This window comes from Podarcis raffonei, chromosome 8, assembly GCF_027172205.1.
Source record: "Podarcis raffonei isolate rPodRaf1 chromosome 8, rPodRaf1.pri, whole genome shotgun sequence".
Classification (NCBI taxonomy): domain Eukaryota; kingdom Metazoa; phylum Chordata; class Lepidosauria; order Squamata; family Lacertidae; genus Podarcis; species Podarcis raffonei.
The window spans coordinates 76481660-76507683 of NC_070609.1; the positions used below are offsets into that span (position 1 = coordinate 76481660).

The window sequence follows — 26024 nt, forward strand, 5'->3', positions numbered from 1 at the left end:
TGGTTGGAGTGTCAGACCAGGGTTCAAATCCCTGCTCAAGTGTGAAACTCACTGAGTGGACTTGGGCCAGTCAGTCTTTCAGCCTAACGTACCTTACAGGGTTGTTGTGAGGATAAAATGGAGAGGAAGAGAGTAGTATATGCCACCTTGAAGTCCTTAGAGAAAAGGTGGGATATACAGTGGTACCTCGGGTTAAGTACCGTATTTTTCGCCCTATAGGACACAACGTCCCATAAGGTGCACCTAGTTTTTTGGGGGGGGAAATAAAGGGGGGGAAATTATTTCCCCCCCAGGCTGGGGTGGGGGAGGCCCGAGCTTCCCCCGACCCTAGTCCCCAAACAGGCAGCTCTCTGCAAGCCGTGGGAGCCCAGCGCTGGCTCCCGCTGCTTGCGGAGAGGTCCGCGAAGCCTGGACACGCTGATCTCAGCGTGCGCGGGCTTCGGCATGCAGGCAACTCTCCGCAAGCAGCGGGAGCGCTCCCGCTGCTTGCGGAGAGGTCCGCGAAGCCTGGACGCACTGATCTCAGCGCGCGCAGGCTTCGGCATGCAGGCAACTCTCCGCAAGCAGCGGGAGCGCTCCCGCTGCTTGCGGAGAGGTCCGCGAAGCCTGGAGAGCGAGAGGGGTCTGTGCGCACCAACCCCTCTCGCTCTCCAGGCTTCAGTGAAAGCCTGCATTCGCCCCATAGGACGCACACACATTTCCCCTTCATTTTTGGAAGGGAAAAAGTGCGTCCTACAGGGCGAAAAATACGGTACTTAATTCGTTCCGGAGGTCCGTTCTTAAGCTGAAACTGTTCTTAACCTGAAGCACCACTTTAGCTAATGGGGCCTCCTGCTGCCGCCGGGCCGCCGGAGCACAATTTCTGTTCTCATCCTGAAGCAAAGTTCTTAACCTGAGGTAATATTTCTGGGTTAGCGGAGTCTGTAACCTGAAGCATATGTAACCTGAAGCGTATGTAACCCGAGGTACCACTGTAAATGCAACAAGCAGACACACAAACCTGATGTCAGGGGTGGAGTGGGTGGGCATGCCTAGCCCAAAACCTGCAGGCCAAGTTTGGCCTGCAGAGCCAAGGTTCCCACCCCTGTTGTATGAGACATCCTGGCCAAATCATGAGCCAGTCTATCACATTTGTCCCTTTCTTCCCTTAGGTGCCCTTTTTGGTAACAGAAGACACATGATGGAACATCCTTAGCCTTTCCTTCTCAAGGCTTCTCCGCTCCCAGCATGTTTCTTCTCAGAAGCTGAGAGGGGAACAAGGACTGTGTGGGCAGGGTGAGAATTGCCTTTCATCAAATACTTTGAACTGTAAATGAGAACTGTATATTAAAAGTTTGTTTTGAGCTGATTTGCAACTGCTGATGCGCGCTGGGCAGTAATGAAATACGACAGAGTTTCCAGAGTGCTTTAAAAAGGAACTGATACTGACCAGACATTGACTAATGTGGTCGCTGGGGGATGACTTGGCAAGAAAAAAATTAGGAGCGAGACTGTATTTTCAAGATACAGGAAGTCAGTAACATGGCCAAGCAGTAGTGAATTCACTTCCATGACCCAAGTGACCTTGATCAGGTTTTGGAAAGGCACAGAGGCCTCTTTAGAACTGCAGCCTGTTGCTTGTTGCTTGACATTGCCCCAAGCAGATTGTGACTGACACTTGTGTTGGAAAACGCAGTTGTAAGCATGTTTCTGGCTAAATGTGCATGGAAGAGCCCAAAGAAATCACGAGAGACTCTGTAAGAGCTGAACATCATAATTGGGTTGGGGATTGCAAGAGACAAGCTTGTGCCTCTGGGAAGTCTTCCATACTCGCACAGAGCAAAGAGAAAAATGGGGGTGGGGGGAGCATTAATGTTGAGCATAAAGCCAGTGATGACGGGCCTGGAAGGGTATAAAAATGGGTGCTTGGAAAGCCTGGAGTGACCCATAATGTCATGACTTCATTAATGAAACAAATATAAAGTAAAATGCACAAAGAAGTGTACTGATATTTAGATGCCATGTTGTAGTTGGATAATTTTTGTGCCAATAAAAAGTACACCAAACTGTGTGAAGCTGGATTCTGAATGTTTTCATCCATGACTGCATGACTCGGGACAGTGGGGAGCAAATGAGCAGGGAAACATTCCTATGCCAGTTCACATATTGTAATGAAAAGGGACAGTGCCGTCCTTGCAGAGGGGGAATGGATCACCTTGGTTTCACTTTCAGATCCGTCCATTGAAAACACATGGGCATATTGCCCCCAGTGATGAAACTTACACCACCAGATGGGAAACCTAGATGGTCTCCAAACTTGTCTCCTTCACCTGGGGTGCAATGTTCACGTAGTTCCCCCACATGCAGAAAGGAAGTGGCATGGTCTTTTCATTTATTTATTTCAGCACTTATATTATGTAAAGCACCCCCAGCAGTTCACACCATCGTAGTCTCTGCACTTAGGACTGTTACCATTTCACGTCACTTTCTGACCCATCTATACAATTCAGGTAACAAGTTCACACAGGGATAAACCAGATGGGTGATTGCTTCAAGTCTGTTTAGAGCTGTCCCATTTTAATCTTCAATTTCCCCCCTCCCTGATAATTAATGCCCGTCTGCTATCAACATTCCCAGTAAAGCTTTACATTGAGTTTAACACATTGATACCGCATTTAGTCCATCCACCTAATATTTTCTGTAGAGCAGGGATGGGGGAACCTTTGTCATTCCCTTATAGATCCTTCAAAAAGCCTTGCACGTCTGCTGCAACAACAACAAAATCAAGAGCCTTGTGGTATCTTTAAAGTCTGGATCATTTTTTATGGCAGATGCTTTTGGTGGCTAGAGTTGCCTTCATCAGATGCATAAAGTGCTGTCCTCTGTATAAATACAGGCATATGACAGAGGTATATGGGAGAATGTAAACAGCAGGGTTAAATGGCAATGAAAGTCATTCTGTAACAATTCTACATGGAGCCTGCCAGCAAAAAAAGACATGAATTTCAAGTGAGCAAACCTAACCAGCAGTCGGATAGTAACCTTACAGATTAATAGTGTTACTTCTGCAGAAGCTTGCCTGAGGCATAGGCCACACGCAAGTCACAGGAATGGCATGGTCACCTAAGTAGTTAGATAGAAAAACACACCGAGTCCACAGAGAATTACAGGACTATTCTTCCCCCCAAAAAAGTATAGCCACAAACAATTGGCAATAGCCAATGCCCTTTTAACTAGGCAGAGCACGGACAGATTATTTTATCCACTCAATGGGTCAATTCCCTGTTCCATGTCCCTGCACCTTGTGCTGTGAAAACGGAAGACCCTCTGCTGCCTGAAAACCATCTCAGTTTCAGAGCTAGCTTCCATCCTCCTCCTGCATAGCTCACTGAGAAACAGCCTGCGTTCTTTAATTCCAGAAATGCCCATTATAGAGAGAGTGAGCAGGTGCAGGCATACAACGTGACAGAAGCTCAGAACATCTGAAATCTGCAACGAGAGCGGTGCAAATTTTAGAGGAGGACAAGAGGGAGGACTCCACGCAGGACTCGCGGGAGAAAACAAAAGTACTTGTTACCAGTGGAGATAGTTGCCGCGGCAGGGACACTGGATGCCTCGGTAATAAATAAAGCTACATCTGCTCAACTCTCTGCCGTCCTTATAGTACATGGTTTTGTCCAAGGAAAACGGGCCAATGGTGACGCTGCTTTTGGTGATCCTCATGCATCTGGCTATTCTGAAGAGCTTGGCTATTCTCATCAAAAGGCCGGATTCCTGCCAGTTCAGATTTTGGCTTTGGTGTTGGAAGAAGATGTGGCGGACTCCGGGAGGGATGTTGTGAAATGTGTGCGAAACCTGAACGTGACGAGCAGTTGGGGGGAGAGAGGGGGGTGATGGCAGAGTTGCTTGGGTTTAGGACAGATTAGCCACTTGGGCAGGGGAAGAAGGCACTTACCCCACCTCCCAATACATAAGGAACCATTTACCACTGGATGCACCCATGGGCCACAGCCAACCCCACTCTTTGAACCAAGCTGACTTTACCTCGCGCCATTCCTCATCTTCTGAATGGCACGTGTACCGGCCTTTGGAACAATATTCTCTGATCACAGTGAAGTCTGCAGACAAGAGCTTTACAGAGAGCTGGTAGCGGCGGCCAAGAACACCATAGAACCTATTTATTTTAGGGGCAGAGCAGACCAAGGAAAAAGAACACCATGAGTTAGATTCGCTGCATCTCCATGCTGGGACTTCTACTTCACATGCAGAAGGTCCCAGGTTCATCTCCAGGCATGTCCCCTGTCTGAAACCCTGGAGAGCTGCTGCCAGTCAGTGTAGTTCATACTGAGCTAGATGAGCAATGTCCTGACTCAGTGTAAGACAGCTTCCTATGTAAGCATCTCCCTGGCCCCGGGATGGCGAGAAGAAGAGCAAAGACCATGACGTTGCTGAGCTTGTTCCTACAGAAGCCGCCTAGTAGAGAACTGGCTCACGAGGTCTTAAAAATGAAGAAATCAATGAAGCTCCAATCAGCACTTCTGCTATCAAATTTGAACTGGGTACCACTCGAAATTGCCAAGGTGTGTTACGTTCCACAGAGAGCCAGGGATACAGCAATGTCCCCTTCTCCTCCTTCATGAAGGCACAATGGTGGCCTTCACGCATATCGCTACACAGCAGAGAAGTGGTGTGTTTGTGTGACCTAATAACCACTACTGAAGTTCACTAGCACAAATATGTCATTTTGGCTGCCACCACGCCCTTCCTTTCCCTTATCAGTTGACACATTTGGATGTTCAGGGGTATAATCAACGTGTGCAGCTTTTTCTGAATGGCTTACTTGGACATCTCCTTTAGCAGGGAACCTGTGGCCCTCCAAGTGCTGCTAGATGCCAACTCCCATCGCTCCTTGCAGTTGGCTGTGATGGGAGCTGGGAGTTCAACAACATCAGGACGGCCAGAGGTTCCCCATCCCTTTGCCTTACAAAGGGGCCCGGGAACGAGCCTTTGCTCCTTCAGATGTGCACAGAATACAGCTTCCGATAACACAGGCTGCTTCCTTGCAAAGTCAACACACCCAAACATTCCCAGCCGTAGTGTTTCATTTCATTTCTGCTAGCTCGGAGAAGTGAGAGAAAATGACATATCCCGTATTGTGAAAAACTCAACTGAATCCCCATGCCTTGCTGAGTGAGAGAAGACAGCATGTCCCCACCCACCCGTGGCTGGGATGCCTTGGCATAAAATCACAGAATTGTAGAGTTGGAAGGGACCATGAGGGGCACTGTGAGCCAGTGTGGTGTAGTGGTTCAGAGCGGTGGACTCGTAATCTGGTGAACTGGGTTCGATTCCCCGCTCCTCCACATGCAGCTGCTGGGTGACCTTGGGCTAGTCACACTTCTCTGAAGTCTCTCAGCTTCACTCACCTCACAGAGTGTTTGTTGTGGGGGAGGAAGGGAAAGGAGATTGTGAGCTGCTTTGAGACTCCTTAGGGTAGTGATAAAGCGGGATATCAAATCCAAACTCCTCCTCCTCATGTAGTGTATGTAGGAATCCTTTTGCCCAGCGTAGTGCATGACCTTGAGATTATGAGTCTCATGGTCTACCAACCTCTAGCCAGACTCACTGTTCTGTGTCCAAACCCCAGGCCTCTTCTGGATTTGTCCATGGTCCACCAAAACCTGTTCCTCTGTCTGCAACCCACTGGCCCCTCCTGTTGTGTGAAACTCATAGATACCTTAGAACTTTGCCTCACTGTGTACCTCCTGGTCTGATCCCACCCCCAGCCAGGACAGGTTGCTCAGTCACTCACCAGTCCTTCACCACAATCGTGGGCCTGCCCTCATCCATCAGCTCATCCCAGTAGCCTTCATCCTTTAAAGTGATGAGCTGAGACTTGACGCAGAGCCTGAGGCACAAAATGGGAAAGCCATCAAAAACCACCCTGAGAGTTTGGACAACGCTGCTTTCAATACATGCTTTGCACACCTATTGGGTTGGCTGTTGCAGGATGTCAGATGATAGCCACATTCACACCATTAGAAACACTCTGATGCCACTTTAGCCAGTCATGGCTTCTCCCGCCAAAGAATTCTGGGAGATGTAGTTTGTTAACGGTGCTGAGAGTTGTTACCAGACCCCTGTTCCCCTCGCAGAACTACCATTCCCAGAGCTCCCTGGGAAAAGAGGGGTTGACTGTTAAGCCACTCTGGGAATTGTAGCTCTGTTTGGGGAATAGGGGTCTCATCACAACTCTCAGCTCCCTTAAAGTACAGCTCCCAGAATTCTTTGGGGAAAGCCATGACTTACTGAAGTGACATCAGAGTGTAATGTGTGAATGCGGCTTATATGGGGCTTTACCCTAATCCTGCAAGGTTCCTACAGTTGTAAGCTTTAAAGAGGGGATGGACAACTTTTGGCCTTTCAGTTATTGCTTGACACACACATACCCAACTCCAGTCATTCCTGACCACTGGGCATGCTGGCTGGGGCAGAGGGGAAATAGAGGAGAACCCTGGTGTAGAGTTAACCCCTTCCTGTTATTACAGTGGTACCTTGTTTCCCAAACATAATCCGTTCCGGAAGTCTGTTCCAAAACCAAAGCGTTCTAAAACCAAGGCATGCTTCCCCATAGAAAGTAATGCAAAATGGATTAATCTGTTCCAAACTTTTAAAACAACCCCTAAAACAGCAATTTAACATGAAGTTTACTATCTAACAAGGCCACTGATCCATAAAATGAAAGTATCAATCAATGTACTGCACTATAAAATAAATAAGACAGTATTGTAGATGATTTAAAAAATGTAAAAAATTCTTACGTGCACTGATGATAGTCATTGTTTGGATGGGGGGCTTTTATCCATTTCTGCAGTCACACAATCAGTCAGTAGCTGATCTGGGTTCCACACAATCATAAAAATGAAGTCACAAGCCACAGCCACAACTCAGTCCCATAAAACGAAGAACAAGTCGCAGTCAAAAAACCATAAAAGCCACACAAACAAAAGCGCAAAAAAATAGCAAAAACAAAAGCTCCGAATATCACCTCTGTGTTGCATGGGTGCTCTGGATTCAACAGCCAGCAGACTCAACAGGAAGCCTCTGATTAGCAGCGGGGGACTCAATTTACAAACGGAACACACTCAACAGGAAGCGGAACATGTTCAGCTTCCAAGGCAACGTTCACAAACCGGAACACCTACTTCCAGGTTTGCAGCGTTCTATTTCCAAGTTGTTCATAAACTAAGCTGTTCTAAAACCAAGGTACCACTGTATTGCATTTGAAGAGGAGGTACTATCTCCTGGATAGCCCAGCTGGTTAGAGTGTAGTAACACAAAGGTTGAAGCTAATCTAAGTTAGCAATGAGCATTCATTTCAGTGGGTAGGCTGCATAATCCTGCATTGCAGGGGGGTTCGACTAGATGATCCTCAGGGTGTCTTCCAGCTCTTATGCTTCTATGATCTACCGTATTTTTTGCTCTATAAGACTCACTTTTTCCCTCCTAAAAAGTAAGGGGAAATGTGTGTGCGTTTTATGGAGTGAATGCAGGCTGCGCAGCTATCCCAGAAGCCAGAACAGCAAGAGGGATTGCTGATTTCACTGCGCAGCGATCCCTCTTGCTGTTCTGGCTTCTGAGATTCAGAATTTTTTTCCCCTTGTTTTCCTGCTCCAAAAACTAGGTGCGTCTTGTGGTCTGGTGCGTCTTATAGAGCAAAAAATACGGTACATGCAGACCACGAGGAACCCCTTCCCCATCGCCAAATGAATTATGGCTCAGCCACCGCTGTGATCCTCACCGACCGTAGGCAGCGAAGCATTTGTTAACCTCTTGATAAGGGATGGCGTCATCTTTCACATAGAAATGCCTCTGAAGGAAATCCCACTTCTGGAGTTTGGAGGAATCCGCTTCCGACATTTCTTTAATTTTCCACTGGCCCCTTGGAGATGTTTGGGTATCCCAGAAGTCCAAGCCCTCTGGGAGAGAAAAAATGAGAACGTAAGAGCAATAAGGCGGGCCAATGGCCCATCTAGTCCAATATCCTGTTCTCGCCGCAACCCCATAGTCTCCTTTGACTGGACTTAACCGTCCAGCGGTCCTTTACCTTTACCTTTTAGAGAGATGCGGAGCTCTACAGTTGCCCCAGGCCTGAGGTTTCTGACCACTGCTATGTATCTTTGCTAACTTTGTGTCCCTTTAAATTGCCCTTTTTCTGTTTCCATTCAAATCCGCTCAAATGTGTCTGTATCTGAATGTTTGGAAAAAATGGGAACTTATAGCTGCATTCTCTCTATTGCCTGTTCATAAGATCTTACTTATCTCCAATCTTGCTACTAGCCTAAACTTTCCCCCCCTAGCCATATCTAGAAACCCCAAAATTTCTCATTCAGAAATATAATGCGGTCCAGCTAACGTTTTTTTTGAACACAGGCATTTCAATATTCCACTATGTAAATATAACAATTGTAGACATAGAAGACTATTGTGCAGAAGAAACAAGTTATCTTGTCTAAAGGTAAAAGGTAAAAGACCCCTGGACGGTTAAGTCCAGTCAAAGGCAACCATAGGGTGTGGTGCTTATCTCGCTTTAGGCCAAGGGAGCTGGCGTTTGTACACAGGCATCTTTCTGGGTCTTGGGGCCAGCCTGACTAAACTGCTTCTGGTGCAATGGGACACTGTAACAGAAACCAGAGCGCAGTAAGTGTTTACCTTCCCACAGCAGTATCAATTTATCTACTTGCACTGGCATGCTTTCAAACTGCTAGGTTGGCAGGAGCTGGGACAGAGCAATGGGAGCTCACCCCATTGCAGGGATTCGAACCACTGACCTTCTGATCGGCAAGCCCAAGAGGCTCAGTGGTTTAGACCACAGCCACCCACATACTAGTCCACTGCTGACTGGTGCCCACTGGGACTGATAGGGTGGAAGGCAGGGAGCCCAACAGTAGGTGGCGCTAGACCCAATGGCAGACATAGTCAACTGATTCCAGCTTTGTCCCCATCTACCACCTTGCTGAATTCTACAGGGATTAAGGTGGAGGAAACTAACAGGCAGTGCTACCCCATGGACTGGGCGCAAGTAAGAAGGCAGGACAAGCGAGGGCTACCTGAGGGCAGACTGAGACTGGGGGTCCACCCTAATGGACCAGACTCCAGTGGTCTTAGATGCCTCCTTTCCACAGACAAGGAGGTTATCAGATGGAGGGGAGAATCCAAACATGTGGTCTCCCACCAACCAGCAGGCCAGGTTTAGGCAAGCTTTGGCATTCCAGACATTGCAGAACCACTGGCCTCGCTTGTTGGGGCTGGTGGGAGTTGTAGGTCAGCAACATCTACAGGGTCAAAGCTTTCCCAATACCAGATTCTTTGAGAAAGACATTTGTCCTTCAGAAAAAAGAAAGAAAAGGCCAAAAGGGACACACCTTCTCCACAAGGATTCTTGATCAAGTTCCTCTCCAGGTGAGAAAAAACATAGAACTCTTTGGTCTTCTTCAAGTTCTCATTTTTATGGCGGTATTTGCTCTTCCAGAGGATGGGCAAGTCCACCAGGTCTCTCCACCGGGAGCAGACCAGCCGGCAGCTGAGAATCAACTCGTTCATAGGAATCAGCGACAAGATGTCCAGCATGACGTGGTCTGGCAAGTTGCCAATGTTCGTCATCTCCCTTCAAGGGCCTGCGAAGAAGAAAAACAAAACAGAACCATAAAAGGGAAGAGGATCACATGAAGTCCATTTGCAGGAAGCAGATGCCGATCTCATGAGCATCCTTGACGTGGAAGCTGTCTCAAAGCGTCAGAGGCCTCCAGAAGCAAAAGGAGAGGTGCAGGTGCAGGTGCAGGAGGTCCCCGGTTCAGACTTTTTTGCCTCTTCTGCATAGGTGGGCCATAGATCTGTGTGGTGAATCTTCTGCAGCATGAGGGCCACATTCCTTTCTAGGGAGCCTCCCGGGGGCCGTGTGCCAATGGTGGGTGGGGCCAGAAGCAAAAAAGAGCAGAGCAGCAAATATTAGTTTGGAACGTTTTGTACAGCAGAGGAGCTGTACTTCTTTGTCCTCCATCCAGGCAAGCCAGATGCAGGATCTGAGTTCAAGGACACATTCAGGCCAGGCAAAAACTCTTAAGGAAGGTATGAAATAAGGCTGGTGACGGGCAAAGCCTGGGGAGAGAGGATTTGCCTGCAGGTCCCCCATCCCTATCCCTCTCTGCTTCTTATAGGAGCACAGGAAACTGCCTTATACAGAATCAGGCCAGCTGGTCCATCTGGTTCAGTATTGTCTACACTGACCGGCAGCGGCTCTCCAGTGCTTCAGGCAGGGGACAGTCCGAAGCCAACCAGGAGATGCTGGGAACTGAACCTGGCACTTTCTGTACACTCTACTACTGTGGCCTTTTCCCTAAAAACAAAGTAAGATTCTAGTCCTCATGGTTCCAAATTACGGCTACATTAAATAGGAACTTTATTATACTGAGTCAGAACAGCGGCCCACCTGGCTTAGTATTGTCTACACTGACTGGCAAGATTTCGGGCAGAAGTCTCCCAGTTGTAACTGGAGATGCTGGGGACTTCCAGGCAGATCTCTGGGCCCTTTGCGATGGGGAGGTTTAAGGGGAAACAAGAAGGGCCTTTCTGGATCAGACCACAAAGGGCCATCTTATGCAGCATCCTGTGACCCTTTGGGGGGGGGGCAAACCAGATCCCTCTAGGAAGCCCACAACAGGGCATGATGCCAGCAGCCCCCACTCCACTCCCTGAGTAGTATTCTCATATTCTGAAATCCAGAGGTTGCATATAGGAACTGGGCTGCCTCGCAGGGTTGTCGCCGGGAGCATAAAAGAACATTCCGTGCAAACCCTAATAAGCATGATACATTACTGGGTAGCTCAGTTGGTTAGAAGTGTGGCACTGATAACGCCAAGGTCGCAGGTTCGATCCCCATGTGGGACAGCTTTATTCCTGCATTGCAGGGGTTGGACTAGAGAGGGTCTCCAGAACCCTAAGATTCTATGAGCAAGACAATTCTCCAGTTTCAGTTTCTGCTCTCTCACATTGACCTGAGGCCATGAGCATGTTGGAAGAGCGCCACTCTGCACATGTTCAGGGGCATCCTCTTTCACCACCCCCTGCTACCAAACAGCTCCCAAGCCTTCTCGGGACCACTGCCCAACTAACTCCCTTTTTGCTGATCCTACCCAAGACTTTGGTGGGACGCGGGTGGCGCTGTGGGTTAAAGCACAGAGCCGAGGACTTGCCGATCAGAAGGTCGGCGGTTCGAATCCCCGCGACAGGGTGAGCTCCCGTTGCTCGGTCCCTGCTCCAGCCAACCTAGCAGTTCGAAAGCACGTCAAAGTGCAAGTAGGTAAATAGGTACCGCTCCAGCGGGAAGGTAAACAGCGTTTCTGTGCGCTGCTCTGGTTCGCCAGAAGTGGCTTGGTCATGCTGGCCACATGACCCGGAAGCTGTACGCCAGCTCCCTCGGCCAGTAAAGCGAGATGAGCGCTGCAACCCCAGAGTCGGCCAAGACTGGACCAAATGGTCAGGGGTCCCTTTACCTTTTCTCAAGACTTAAGACGTCCCCCCACCCCAGCCTTACCCTCAAAGGACCGCCTTTGGGGGCGTTTACCTGGACTAGGAAGCGAGCAGGATCCAGCTGGGAAAGATGAGCAGTCTCTGCCCCGCTCGGCTTCCAGCTTCCGAAGGCAGGCAGGCAGGACAAGTGGGAAGAAGAACCAGGAACCGTTCCCCCTTCTCCCCGCTGCTGCTTTGCCTCCTCCGGGGACGGGCGGGGCGACTACGCAGGCGGCGCCTCCCCCTCCGTGGGCGGTCCGGAGATGGGAATCCCGGGCAAGGCGATGACGCGCGTCTGCTGTCCTCACACAGCTCCTTGCAGCGACAGTCCTGCCGTCCAACGCGCGAGGTGCGACGTTAGCTAGGAAGTTAAATCCCACGATGGAGTTCGAGTCTTAGCCTCGTGTCAGAAGAGCGCAGCTTCTTGATCATCATCTTGCTCTTTTTTTAAATGTATTTTTATTAAAGATTTTCATGGTTTACAAAAGTATGTGCAATGTCTCTCTCTCTCTCCTTTTTTTCCCAAGTAACATTTTTAACAGATCAGTTTTGTTTGTTGAGACATTAGAAAGAAAAGGGAGAGAGAGGTGGATATCTTCTTGCTTTTATGTTTTAAATTATGAAAGGGGGGTTTCATAGGTTCTCGAGGAATGTGGCGCAGGGAGGAGGATGGCAAGCGGGGCGGGAAGATCCAAGGACAAATCAAAGAAACACTTGGATATTTCTGCCAACCCAGTGCCGGATTTACGTATAAGCTAAACAAGCTATACCTTAGGGCCCCACTCTCTTGGGGCCCCAAGTTTTTTTTAAAGGGGGCGGAACTGGATGTACATATCCAAAATATAAGATAAACAAAAAATGGCTTTAGATACCTGTTAGGTCCATAAAGTACCATATATTCAACACAAAAAACCAGTGACAATTTGTTGTTGACAAAGGACAGCTGGACATATAAAGTGCCCCATTAGCTTCAGTAGCTTAGGGCCTCATCAAGTCCGGAAAGATGGCGTCGGTTCAGAAAGCAGAAAGCAGAAACAGCCATGGTGCATCTGCAGCAGCACAACCAGGTGCCGACCTTTAAAGCCCTAAACAGCCTCAGCCCAGTATACCTGAAGGAGCGTCTCCACCCCCATAGTTCAGCACGGACACTGAGGTCCAGCGCCGAGGGCCTTCTGGCGGTTCCCTCACTGCGAGATGTGAGGTTACAGGGAACTAGGCAGAGGGCCTTCTCGGTGGTGGCGCCTGCCCTGTGGCGCCTGCCCAGATGTCAAGGAAATAAACAACTATCTGACTTTTAGAAGACATCTGAAGGCGGTCCTGTTTAGGGAAGTTTTTAATGTTTGATGTTTTATTCTGTTTAATATTCTGTTGGGAGCTGCCCAGAGTGGATGGGGAAACCCAGCCAGATGGGCGGGGTATGCATGTATGTATGTATTATTATTATTATTAATAAATTTTTAATTATTATTATTATTATTATTATTATTATTATTATTATTCCTTCACCTGCCCTCATTTGGTATTGGTCTCTGCAGCCACAGCAGACACTGCAAACTCCCAACAATTTGACTTCACTCCCAAAGGCACATTCCACCATTGTTTCCGAGGCAGATGGATGCCAACAACATTCTCCTGTTGCCTTCCCTTCTTGTATTTTAATGTCTATTTATTGAATTTGATATCCCACCTTTTTCTCCAAGGAGTTCCAGGTGCCTTGCATGGTTCTTCCCCTCCTCATTTAATCCCCCCATTAAGAACCCTGCAAGGTAGGTTAGGCCAGGAAGCCATGACTGGCCCAAAATCACCCAGTGAGCGGGGGGGGGGCAGGATTTGAACCCGGCATCTCCCAAGGCCCTAGTCTGACACTCTGACCATTTTGCCACATTTCAATATATATATTGATATGTGTCCTACCTCAAAAAGCAGGAGGCCGTACAGACATGTGGCAACAGCAACAGATCACAAAAATAATTTAAAATGCGTTTATTCTGCGGTACCAAAAAATACCTTGTAAGAGTCTCAGCCGCACAAGAACAAGTAAAAAAACAATTGGCCCAGCCAAAGAAGGGGTGTGCTTTCTTTTCTCTCCGGCTTCAAAGGGAATTCAGCAAATCAGTTCCGTTGACCAACAGTGTAAGTAAACTTAAGGGTGATGCTGGTGTTAGTTATGCGCACACCTTTATGGTTACGTTCATTGACATTTTGGCCTCGGTGTTCAAAGTAGATGTAGCGGACACCAGGAGGGCAGCCAAAGATGGAGTAACAAACCTACAGGATTGGGGTGGGGGAGAGAGAAAGATGGGTGGTGATTTGGGTAAAGTTTAATTTATGCATTATTATTCCTTGCCTGTCCCTTCACCAAAATGTCCCATAGGGCAGGCTGTTGCAGCATTTATTTCAAAGTACAGTTGTACCTCAGTTTTCAAACATAATCCGTTCCGGAAGACCGTTCGAGTTCTGAAACATTTGAAAACCAAGGCACAAAGGGCAGTCTGCAAATTTAATAAATAAAATTGAGAAAAATAACATACAGTGGTTACCTCGGCATATTCGACTTCCGAGGTGTGTTTGAAAACCGAAGCATTTACTTTCAGGGTTTATGGCGTTCAAAAACCGAAAAGCTTTGTCAACAGAGACGTTCAGAAACCAAGGTACCACTGTAATTTTCAAAATAAGATTTGCAAATGCAAAAATAAAGTAAGATTTGCAAATCCAAAAATAAAATTTGTCTAGAGTACATAATAAGGGACGCGGGTGGCACTGTGGTCTAAACCACTGAGCCTAGGGCCTGCTGATCGGAAGGTCGGTGGTTCGAACCCCCGCGACGAGGTGAGCTCCCGTTGCTTGGTCCCAGCTCCTGCCAAGCTAGCAGTTCAAAAGCACGTCAAAGTGCAAGTAGATAAATAGGTACCACTCTGGCGGGAAGGTAAACAGTGTTTCCGTGCACTGCTCTGGTTTCGCCAGAGTCATGCTGGCCACATGACCCGGAAAAACTGCCTGCGGACAAACGTCGGCTCCCTCAACCAGTAAAGCGAGATGAGCGCCGCAACCCCAGAGTTGTTCATGACTGGACTTAACTGTCAGAGGTCCTTTACCTTTAGAGTACGTAATAAAAACAGCCATAAATGCAAGAGGAACAAAAATACAACAGTAATCTTTTAAAAGCTGTAAAAGGAATGAATAGTTATATCGAGACAGTTACGGAATACACACAACTGTTCCAAAATGGAAGACCACAGTAGAAATTGTGCAACAGAGGTGAACCCCACAAAGATAGGGGGCAAGGCAGAAATCTCTCTTAGGACCCATTTGCTGCAGACTGCAACTCCTGGGGCCCCAACCTTCCACCCGGGTTATTAATAAATAAATAAATAAAACCAAACAGTGTTATCTTGGTTCCTGAACAGAATGTGTTCCAGAAATCCATTCATTTCCCAAAACCAAGGTGCAGGTGCACAGAAACAATAGTGGAAGCTGCAGTGGATGTTTGGCTTCCGAAAGCGTTAGAAAACCGGAAGACTCACTTCCAGGTTTCGATTGTTTGGAAGCCAAAACGTACGAGTTCCAAGGCGTTCAGGAATCAAGGTACCACCGTAAAAAAATATTATTATTTATACCCTGCCCATCTGGCTGGGTTTTCCCAGCGACTCTGGGTGGCTTACAGTTAAGTTTTATTTATTTATTCGACTTATATACTCCCCTTCATCTCAAGATCTCAGAGCAGTTCACAAGGTGAAAATACAAGGTGAAAGCACAAATAAATGGTCAAAACAAAAACAACAAAACAGTAACCTTCCTCCCACAAACATATTTTAAAGGCTGTAGAATATTAATCAGCATAAGGCCTGGTTGAAGAGAAACGTTTTCATCTGGCACCTAAAGATATATAATGAGGGCACCAGGTGAACCTCCCCAAGGAGAGCATTCCACAAAAGGGGAGCCACTGCAGAAAAGGCCCCAGCTCTTGGGTTGCCACCTTCTGGAAGGGGCACACAAAGGTGGGTCTCAGATGATGATTGCAGGGTCCGGGTCAGTTTGGCTGCGGCTCCAATCTGGTGGAACGCTCTGTCACAAGAGACTAGGGCCCTGCGGGATTTGACATCTTTCCGCCTGCAAGACAGAGCTGTTCCACCAGGCCTTTGGTCAGGGCGCAGCCTGACTCCCTCCTTTGGCAATCTTTACAGAATTTAAGCTTAATGGTTGCCATCAATTGGATTTTAATTAATTTTTATAATGAAATGCTTTTAGAATGTTGCACTATTTTATTGTTGTTAGCCGCCCTGAGCCCAGCTTCGGCTGGGGAGGGTGGGATATAAATAAATTATTATTATTATTATTATTATTATTATTATTATTATTATTGGGAGGGGCAGTCCTTGAAGTATTACGGTCCTGAGCCGTTTAAGGCTTTATAGGTCAAAACCAGCACTTTTGAATTAATTGGGTCCAGAAACTAATTGGAAGCCGGTGCAGTTGGTGCCAGGTGTAATATGCTCAAACCATCTTGCCTTGGTGAGCAACCTGGCCGCCAAATTCTGCACCAGCTGAAGCTTCCGAAGCGTCTTCCTTCTTACCTCTCGCCACCTTCCATGTTTAGATCCATTCATGAACAAGTCTTCAGAACACCGCTCTCTTAGGACCTTGAAGTCTGCTGATAACAGCTGTACCAGCAGCTGGTATTGGGTGCCTTTGGTGTAGTAAAAACTATATTGAGAGATAGAGAAACAGAGAATATGCCACACCATAAAAATTGTACTGAATCCTCACTCTCACAAGGAGTTAAAATCTAAGAAGAGCCTGGCTGGTGGATCAGGACAATGGCCCAGCTTAGCCCAGAATCCTCTTCTCTTCCTCTAATAATTGTCATAGTTCTAACAGATATCATCTTGGCCCCTCTCCTGCCCATCACCGCTGGGCATTTGGTAGCGGATGACCCTGTGGCTGGGACAGAACTGCAACCTGTGATTCTGGTACCCACAAGGATTGTGAAGGTCTCATCCAGCAGCCCTGTCTGAAAGGAAAATACAACCCCTCAGGAGTTGAACTTCAGAGCCAGCAATCCTGCACACTCCAGCTACCAGCCAGAGGCCCCTGCTGGAGCCCACCCCACCCATGTTGTTAGAAGCCATGATGACAGAGTTTTGCTGGCCAGGGTAACTGGCAGGCAGTCACTGTCCACCTTAGGAAAGCAATGTGGATATTTTAAGGAAGCTGTCATGCCACCAAAGCTGGGCTTGGCATGGTAGTGAAAGCCTGCACAGGTCCAAAAAAGTTGGACCACTGTTGCAGCCTATTGCCAACTTTGGAACTGTCCTTGGTCCTGAAGCCCAGGTCCTATCAGACACACTTCTCTCCATCCATCTAACTCGCTGGCCAACTCTGGAACTTCCCATGGTCCTGAACCCTAGGTTCAATCAAACCTGCGGCATTGTCCCGTCCATTTGCATTTCTTAGTCCAGAAAGTATTGATCTGATGTGTAGAGATCTTTCCTAATGTGTAGCGATCTTTCCTAATCTAATTAATTCATGAGGGTTCTGGAAGCTTCTCTGTGTGAAAGAAACCAGCAGAAGGTTCGTGATGTTTGGGTTATTCCTTCAGAGAAGCTGAATACAGCTGGTTTAAACTAGTTCTGTTATCTCGTTCAGTCAAGGTCATGCAGGCTATAAAAGTAAGGCCAGAAGGAGCCTGGGTTTCACTTTCTCTTTCTATCTCTCTTCCTTTGGGTGTGGTGTTCTGTACATAGTATGTTTAGTGTTAAGGTTTAAACTTATTATAAGTTATTGTAAGTTTAAGTTAATTCTGCTGCAACTGGATTTCTTATGGACAGTGCCAATCCTGAATGTATTGGATTTGCAACCATTATGCTCATTGGCCTTCAGTAGCAGTAAAGCTCTGCTGGATGAAATATAATTGCCTCTGGTCTATTTCTGGGGATCCTGCAACATGTTTGAGTTTTTACTCTACTAACTATACAGTGGTACCTCGGGTTACATACGCTTCAGGTTGCAGACTCCGCTAACCCAGAAATAGTGCTTCAGGTTAAGAACTTTGCTTCAGGATGTGAACAGAAATTGTGATCCGGCAGCGCGGCGGCAGTAGGAGGCCCCATTAGCTAAAGTGGTGCTTCAGGTTAAGAACAGTTTCAGGTTAAGAACAGACCTCCGGAACGAATTAAGCACTTAACCCGAGGTACCACTGTACATTGGAATCTACTCTGGAGTAGAATTTCCATGACATGGCCAACCCATTGGCCACCTCTATCCTTTCGATCTACTGGAACCTTTGAGAGTGTCTTCTTGCCACACAAACTCACCAACATGGCACACACTGCACTCACCAATCGCTCACCACAACGGTGGGTTTGACCCTGTCTATCAGCTCATCCCAGTAGCCTTCGTCCTTCAAGATGATGAACTGAGACTTGGCGCAGAGCCTAAGTGAAAACCACAAAGTAACACCATCACTATCCTGCCTTTTGCTCCAAGGATTTGGGAGCGGGGGAAGTCGGCCACCGGAAGCGCCAAACCAAATGCAGCCCCATTGAAGGAGGCTCATCAAGCCACCCATGGAGACTAGCAAGCCTCACTGCAGAAGGGCACTGGGACTTGGCCACTTATTAACGTGGTGCTCTAGGGAAAACCTGGCCTCCATTTTGGGGATGTTGGTTGGCTGGTGTTGGATCCTGCCTTGTTTAGTGTGCAAGAAGAAAGTTGCAAACCTGAAATCCACTCCCTGTGGCAGGGCTTTGAAACAGTCCTGTGCAACACACGACCCACAAAGCTGAAAGCAGGCCAGAAACCAGAGGTTGTGGGAACGCTCTTCCTAGCGCCTGTTAGCCTCCTGAGAGGCAGCATGGTGTTCTGATCAGCGTATAAAACACACAAAGCTGCCTTATAACATTGTTCCATCTAGCTCAGCATAGCCTACACTGACTGGCAGTGGCTCTCCAGGGTTTCAGGGAATCTCTCCTAACCCTACCTGGAGATCTGAGGGATTGTACCCAGGATTTTCTGCATGCAGAGCAGGTGAGCTGTGGCCCTTCCTACATTCTGGGCTGAGAAGTTAATACAGTGATACCTTGGTTCTCAAATGCCTTGGCACTTGAACAAATCAGCTCCTGAACACCGCAAACCTGGAAGTAAGTGTTCCAGTTTGTGGACGCTTTTCGGAAGCCAAACGTTCAACGCAGCTTCCGCTTGAGTGCAGGAAGCTCCTTGCAACCGATCCAAAGCCGTGCCTGTAGGGTTTTTTAACTACATGCTATTCTGTGCAGCTTCACACAGAGTCAATTAGGAGTTGGCCGAAGGCCAAGAAGACTGAGCAGAGGAGTTATCTGCCTAGAGATATGAAGTCTTGGAAACAGCTCGACCATTGGTTGAAGTCTCACACAGGCATGATGATTTATGACCTTACTGACTGGAATGTGTTGGTTGGTCAGTGTAGTGTTCTGAGAGTCGTTTGGAGTTTGTTAAGAGAAAGCTAGTTAAGATCTGTGTATCTGTTCTTGTATATAGTAACTTGTCTGCTATAAATAATAAACATCTTACAAGTTACTAGTAGCAGCATATTGTTCCTGCTTCGTCCATCCTGCCTGCAACTGATTGCTTTCTAGAACTCTGCGTATGCTCTGCTAAGGTCTGGCTAAGGTCCTGCAACAGGTCCAAGTTGCAAAACACCAATAGGTTTTCGAATGGTTTCAGGAGTCGGACGGATTCCCAGAACGGATTAAGTTCAAAAACCGAGGTACCACTTTTTTGGGGGGGGGGGGAATGGTTGCAGTTTCATGCAGGTATGTCTAACCCTATACCGATTTATTGGATATTAAAAAGAACTCATTAAATTGAAGTTGTTGATGTAAGTTGTGATTATCATTAATATTTTAAGAAACTGGTCCAGGATTGAGGAGAGGGTATCTAAAGGCAGGCTTCCATGCCGGCCCAAGACTCCCCACAGGAAAACAGTGAATCGCTCTCCCCATCTCCAGCTGAATCCCAGATCAAACAGTATTATCCTTACCCATCACAAGCAGCAAAGCATTTTTTAACCTGAAGACAGGGCCCATCATCCACAGGGCGGTTCCGCAGAGGAAAGTCCCTCATTCCAAGTCGCAGTGAGGCCTTTTCAGACACTTCCTGAATTTTCCATTGGGCCTCTCCAACAGTCTTGGTTGTCCAATAGTCCAAGCCATCTGTAGGAAAAGGAGACAAGTGATAGGGAAGGGTTAACAACATAAGAAGAGCCCTGCTGGATCAGGCCCAAGGTCCATCTAGTCCAGCATCCTATTCACACAACCTATAAATTACTCAGAAATTTATGAAAGGGCATGTTAAAAAACATAATTTAAATACTTGTGGCATTGAGTGGTGTAGATACAGTGGTACCTCGGGTTAAGAACTTAATTCGTTCCGGAGGTCCGTTCTTAACCTGAAACTGTTCTTAACCTGAAGCACCACTTTAGCTAATAGGGCCTCCCGCTGCTGCCACGCCACCGAAGCACGATTTCTGTTCTCATCCTGAAGCAAAGTTCTTAACCCGAGGTACTATTTCTGGGTTAGCGGAGTCTGTAACCTGAAGCGTATGTAACCTGAAGCGTATGTAACCCGAGGTACCACTGTACTACTAATAATAATTTATTATTTATACCCCGCCCATCTGGCGGGGTTTACCCAGCCACTCTGGGTGGCTCCCAACAGATTAAAAACAGAATACAACACCAAACATTAAAAACTTCCCTATACAGGGCTGCCTTCAGATGTTTTCTACAAGTCAGATAGTTGTTTATTTTCTTGACATCTGATGGGAGGGTGGATGGGTGGGGTATAAATAATAAATTAGTAGTAGTAGTAGTACAGTGGTACCTCAGGTTACATACACTTCAGGTTACAGACTCTGCTAACCCAGAAATAGTACCTCGGGTTAAGAACTTTGCTTCAGAAATAGTGTGGCGGCAGCGCAGTGGCAGCGGGAGGCCCCATTAGCTAAAGTGGTACCTCAGGTTAAGAACAGTTTCAGGTTAAGAACGGACCTCCAGAACAAATTAAGTTCTTAACCCAAGGTACCACTGTAGTAGTAGTAGTTGTAGTAATAGTACCTGGGACCTGCTGCATCATACCAGACGCTCCAACACTGAGTGTTTTTTTAAGGACTATAAGCAGAGGCTTTTGGAAAGGACTGTGCAAATCAGTTCCCTCTCTGCTCAAGGCAAGCTTGTTGGTATTTCTCCCGAATAAGCAGGGACTTGCCTTCTCCAAAGGGGTTCTTGATCAAATTCTTCTCCAGGCGGCCCAAAATGTAGTAGGCCTTTATATCACGCGGCACAACTGGCACACGTTGGTTGTTGTCCTTCCTCCGGAAGAGCCGCTTCCAGAGAACCGGCAAGTCCACCAGGTCCCGCCAGCGGGAGCAGACTGGACGGCAGTTTCGAATCAGGTCGCCCATAGGGACAAGAGACAAGATATCCAACAGGAGGTGATCGGGCAAAACGCAGAGGCTTGCCATCGCCCTTCAAAGAGGTCCACTCAACCTGGAGAAGAGAACTGGGAGAGGGAGGGAGAGAAGCACACAAGAGGGATGTGATCACACTAAATCTCCTATCTAGGAAAGGGCAACCCAAATGATCGAGGGGATGGAACGATTCCCCTATGAAGAAAGATTGAAACGTTTGTGACGTACAGTGGTACCTCGGTTTTCGAACGTCTCCTTTGACAAACATTTCAGTTTTCGAACGCCGAAAACCAGGAAGTAAACACTTCCGTTTTTGAACACACCTCTGCAGGCCGCCCTTTGCAGTTTTCGAACGTTTCGGAACTCGAACGGTCTTCTGGAATGGATTATGTTGGAAAACCGAGGTACCACTGTACAGTGGTACCTCGGGTTACATACACTTCAGGTTACATACGCTTCAGGTTACAGACTCCGCTAACCCAGAAATATTACCTCGGGTTAAGAACTTTGCTTCAGGATGAGGACAGAAATCGTGCTCCGGCGGCACGGCGGCAGTGGGAGGCCCCATTAGCTAAAGTGGTGCTTCAGGTTAAGAACAGTTTCAGGTTAAGTACGGACCTCAGGAACGAATTAAGTACTTAACCTGAGGTACCACTGTACTTAACCCTCGTACCTACGGGACCGCCTCTCCTGGTATGCCCCACGGAGGACCTTAAGGTCCATAAATAGCAACACCCTAGAGGTCCTGGGCCCTCTTTTGTTAGTTAGATTAGCCTCAGCCAGACCCAGGGCCTTTTCAACACTGGCTCCGGCCTGGTGGAATGCTCTGTCTCATGAGACCAGGGCCCTGTGCGATCTGATTTCTTTCCGCAGGGCCTGTAAGACAGAGTTGTTCTGCCTGGCCTTTGGCTTAGAATCAATTTGATTCCCTCCCCCTCTTTCTTTTTTCCTTTCTCCTCCTGTGAAGAGTCTGCATCTTAATGTTTTAATGTTTTATTTTAATCTTGTTTTTTAAGTTGTATTTTAATCAACTTGTTTTTATTATTGGTTGCTAGCCGCCCTGAACCTGGTCTTGGCTGGGGAGGGCGGGGTATAAATAAATTATTATTATTATTATTATTATTATTATTATTATTATTAACCCGAGGTACCACTGTATAAGGTTAGAGGAAAGCTGAGTAAGAGGAGACACGATAAAAGTTTATAAAAATTATGCTTGGCATTGAGAAAGTGGATAGAGAAGCGTTTTTCTCCTTCTCTACCAACATTGGAACTTGGGGACATCCAGTGAAGTGGACATCCATTGAAACTAAATCCACTGAAACTAAACCAGGCAGAGGGACTTCTCGGTAGTGGCACCTACCCTGTGGAAAGCCCTCCCATCAGATGTCAAGGAGACGAGTAACTCTATAACCTTTAGAAGACATCTGAAAGCAGCCCTGTATGTAAAGGTAAAGGACCACTGGACGGCTAAGTCCAGTCAAAGGCGACTATGGGGTTGCGGCGCTCATCTCGCTTTCAGGCCGAGGGAGACGGCGTTTGTCCACAGACAGCTTTCTGGATCATGTGGCTAGCAGGACTAAACCACATCTGGCACAACAGAAACACTGTGACAGAAACCAGAGTGCATGGAAACGTTGTTTACCTTCCCTCCGCAGCAGTACCTATTTATCTACTTGTACTGGTTTGCTTTCAAACTGCTAGGTTAGCAGGAGCTGGGGCAGAGCAACAGGAGCTCATTCTGTCACAGGGATTTGAACCACTAACCTTCCAATCGGTAAGCCCAAGAGGCTCAGTGGTTTAGACTACAGTGCCACCCGCGTCCTAGCCCTGTAAAGGGAAGTTTTAAACATGTTATATTTTAATATGTTTTTCTATACGTTGGAAGCCACCCAGAGAGGCAGGGGCAACTCAGTCAGATGGATGGAGTACAATTATTATTATTATTATTATTATTATAGGAAGATTCAGGACATATAACAGAAAATATTTCTTCATGCAATGCAGAGTTAAACTGTGGAACTCTCTCCCATTTGAACCACAAGCCCTAAACGGCCTCGGTCCAGTATATCTGAAGGAGCGTCTCCTCCCCCATCGTTCTGCCCGGACACTGAGGTCCAGCTCCGAGGGCCTTCTGGCGGTTCCCTCACTGCGAGAGGCCAAGTTACAGGGAACCAGGCAGAGGGCCTTTTTGGTAGTGGCGCCCGCCCTGTGGAACGCCCTCCCATCAGATGTCAAAGCGATAAACATCTACCTGACATTCAGAAGACATCTGAAGGCAGCCCTGTTCAGGGAAGCTTTTAATATGTGACATTTTAGTGTATTTTTCATCTTTGTTGGAAGCCGCCCAGAGTGGCTGGGGAAACCCAGCCAGATGGGCGGGGTACAAATAATAAATTATTATTATTATTATTATTATTATTATTATTATTATTAAGCATGGATGGCTTTAAAAGAGGGTCAGACTTGTGCTCATGTCCTGCTTGTGGGATTCCCACAAGCTGGACAAATGGGTGTTTGGCCCGATGCAGAAGGTCTCTTCTGATGTTCTCATAAATAGCAGAGATACCAGAAACTGCCTTGCACTAAGTCAAACCATTGATCTATCTAGTTCAGTATTGTCTGCACCCACTGGCAGGATTTCAGACAAGGCTGTCCCCCAGCCTTACCTAGTGATGACAGGGACTTGAGCTGGGATACCACCTGCATGCATGGAAATAGACAACGCCAAGGAAGGCCCTTGCAACACAACGTTGCTGTGTCAGGGCCACCCAGTGAGGGAGGCTGCCCATAGGCTGGAATGCAGGGAGACCAGCAGTAGGGGGCGCCAATGACAAAGAGAGCCAGCTAAGTCTGGTTTCATCCCTGCTGAGTTCTGCAGTCTTAAGGAGGAAGGTGCCATCAATCAATACGAATCCCTGGGGGTGGTTGTAAAAAAAAAAAAGCAGGCAGGCAGGGGCTGGCTAAGGTTCATGGGGCAGAGAATTCTATCCACTGAAGTCAATAGACCTTCGTTGTGATTATTACGCATTCAAATAAAATGTGCATGATTATTTAAATCTATTAATTGGTGGATATTATTATTTCTAATTGTTTCTAACATGCATTTTTTTGAACCGTTGTACTTAATTGATCACATGAGATGTTGTGAGCCGCTTTGGGCACAATTTTGTGGGCAAGTGGCATACAAATAAACAGATAATGTTGGTGATGATATATCCCGCCTTTCTCCATAAGCTCAAGGTGGTGCACCCCAGCTCTGCCCCTCATCATTTAACCCCCCACAACAACCCTGCGAGGTGCATTTTGCTGAGAGGCAGTGACTAGCCCAAGGTCACACCTGGTGAGCTTCAAAGCCCAGTGTGAGATTTGAACCCAAGTCTTACTCTGGCACTCTTAACCATGATATCACACCTTGTAGGCTGGACCCATCCTTTAAAATTAAGTGGACACGCCGGACAACTCTAAATTCCATTCCTGGTCCGTTGTGTATAAAATTCCTGAACTCTGCAGCTGCATTTTTAGAAGGCTGGGGAACCAACTGCCTTTTATTTTTTCGATGGGGGTTAAAATAGATTGTGAGGTTGTGGCGTTTGCCCTCTTAGGTGGGTCATAAGAAAAGGGTTAAATGAGTGCGAAGTGATTGGCCAGTGGGAACCCAAGGGGAGGAGTTAGAGTTAGAGTTGGAGTAGTGTAAAAGTCAGTTGGGAGGTAGAGAAGGAAGAGGGAGGATATAAGTCTGTGGATTGGTCTAGTTTTAGAGTGAGTGATTCGGATAGACAGGTGGGATAATCAGTTAGACGTTATTAGGAAGCTATAGGCTGGTATAGAAACTAAGGATAAAAAACTGACAAGAAAAATTATCTGAAACCATAACCTTGTTAATGCTTATAAAATAAACTTGATTATTTGTTTTAATGTTAACAACTGTCTGGACTCTGTGTGTACTGTGATAGGAATTTTATGGTCTTAGATATATGGCAATGTTCATAACCGCACATACATAGATCAGCACAGGAAGACCAACCTGGAACCATTTTGATTCCTAAAGTGACCAAATGTTTTCTCTGCAAGGGCAAACTGGAAAAGTCTCCCCATTGTCTCTTTCCTCACAAATCCTGTCTTAAGGACACATTTAAGATATGAATAAGGTGTGAGCCTGTGACCTGGCCCAGGAAATAAGTATTTTACCACTACAAAAAAATGGCCAGGCTCCCCAGGAAATCCAATCAAGTAACCTGCCAGACAGGAGATAAACAAGGACAAGAGAAAAACAACATTTAAATTTCTGTGATGTAGGTGGGATGTATCTGAGGGGTGGTCTTAGGTTACACCCCTTCTGTGATGTATGCATAATGTTTCTGGGGGTGGTCTTGATCTACAGGATGGGAATTTCAAAAAGTCTTTATAAGCCCTTGCACAGCAATTTTGGGGGTCCTCTTCCTCTCCTGCGTGTGAGGGGAGTACCCTGTTGCAACAGATCAATAAAGATCAAGCTTACTAGCTGCTTTGCTTCTCAATATTCTCTGACTGGCCTCTGTTATTTTCTCCTACCAATAGGGAACCTATGTAAGGACTCTATATGGGCTCTTGGATACCCCATAAGGGAAAAGGGCATATTTTTATTTACAACAGTACACGAGAGAAATGGGTTGGTGGCAGCGGGGAAGCGATCATAGTGGTGGCACAGGGATCAATAGACCGTCAAACGTCCGGGGACCCTGTGTGATCCCCACAGAGGTATATAGAATTCATTGAGGCAGGGTGGGGGTAAAGAGTAACTTTCTCCCGTTATTCACACTACACAGGAGTTTTTTGGGGGTGAGTGGGAGCACACTGGTAACAGGGATGGGGCTGGTCCACTCCACCAGCTCTCTTAACATGCACCAAGGCACCCTGAACCACCAAGAGGGAGAGGAGTTTGCAAAACCACTCATTCCAAGGGTTGTAGCCAACTAAATTATTCTCAGGAGCAGGCCCATAGCAATGAATGAACCTGCTAGTTATGTCCATTAACTCCACTGGGTCTACT

At 47.1% G+C, this 26024-nt stretch overlaps 3 protein-coding genes across 6 annotated transcripts in view; 1 reads left to right on the forward strand and 2 right to left on the reverse strand.

Moving 5' to 3' along the window:
- Positions 1 to 2054, forward strand: part of MTOR (mechanistic target of rapamycin kinase) — a 110747-nt gene extending 108693 nt beyond the window's left edge. For all 4 annotated transcript variants that reach the window (XM_053400949.1, XM_053400951.1, XM_053400950.1 and 1 more), the window contains one exon: positions 1152 to 2054. In XM_053400949.1, coding sequence (XP_053256924.1) covers positions 1152 to 1167 — 16 coding nt within the window. In that variant the 3' untranslated portion in view covers positions 1168 to 2054. The remainder of the gene's footprint in view (positions 1 to 1151) is intronic.
- Positions 2055 to 3214: 1160 nt separating this feature from the next.
- On the reverse strand, positions 3215 to 11747 carry LOC128419809 (F-box only protein 44-like). Its single transcript, XM_053400955.1, has 6 exons — positions 11603 to 11747; positions 9405 to 9656; positions 7781 to 7958; positions 5792 to 5887; positions 4024 to 4153; positions 3215 to 3834 (listed from the first exon to the last, which is right to left on the reverse strand). The coding sequence occupies exons 2-6, from the start codon at positions 9640 to 9642 to the stop codon at positions 3553 to 3555; spliced, it is 924 nt and encodes a 307-aa protein (XP_053256930.1). The 5' UTR covers positions 9643 to 9656; positions 11603 to 11747; the 3' UTR covers positions 3215 to 3552.
- A 1912-nt stretch (positions 11748 to 13659) lies between these two features.
- On the reverse strand, positions 13660 to 21046 carry LOC128420329 (F-box only protein 44-like). The gene is made up of 5 exons (XM_053401933.1): positions 20791 to 21046; positions 19565 to 19736; positions 17886 to 17981; positions 16122 to 16251; positions 13660 to 13815 (listed from the first exon to the last, which is right to left on the reverse strand). The coding sequence occupies exons 1-5, from the start codon at positions 21044 to 21046 to the stop codon at positions 13660 to 13662; spliced, it is 810 nt and encodes a 269-aa protein (XP_053257908.1).
- Between the last annotated feature and the right edge of the window lie 4978 nt (positions 21047 to 26024).

Excerpts from the sequence above, each read along its gene's own strand:
- LOC128419809 (XM_053400955.1), bottom strand. The coding sequence starts at position 9,642 with ATGACGAACATTGGCAACTTGCCAGACCACGTCATGCTGGACATCTTG. Across the intron at positions 7,959-9,404 it reads CAAGAATCCTTGTGGAGAAG|AGGGCTTGGACTTCTGGGAT; the intron begins GTGTGTCCCTTT and ends TTTCTCTCCCAG. Across the intron at positions 4,154-5,791 it reads ACGATTGTGGTGAAGGACTG|GTTCTATGGTGTTCTTGGCC; the intron begins GTGAGTGACTGA and ends TAAAATAAATAG.
- LOC128420329 (XM_053401933.1), bottom strand. The coding sequence starts at position 21,046 with ATGGCAAGCCTCTGCGTTTTGCCCGATCACCTCCTGTTGGATATCTTG. Across the intron at positions 19,737-20,790 it reads CAAGAACCCCTTTGGAGAAG|ATGGCTTGGACTATTGGACA; the intron begins GCAAGTCCCTGC and ends CTTTTCCTACAG. Across the intron at positions 13,816-16,121 it reads AACATGGAAGGTGGCGAGAG|GTTTGTTACTCCATCTTTGG; the intron begins GTAAGAAGGAAG and ends CCAATCCTGTAG.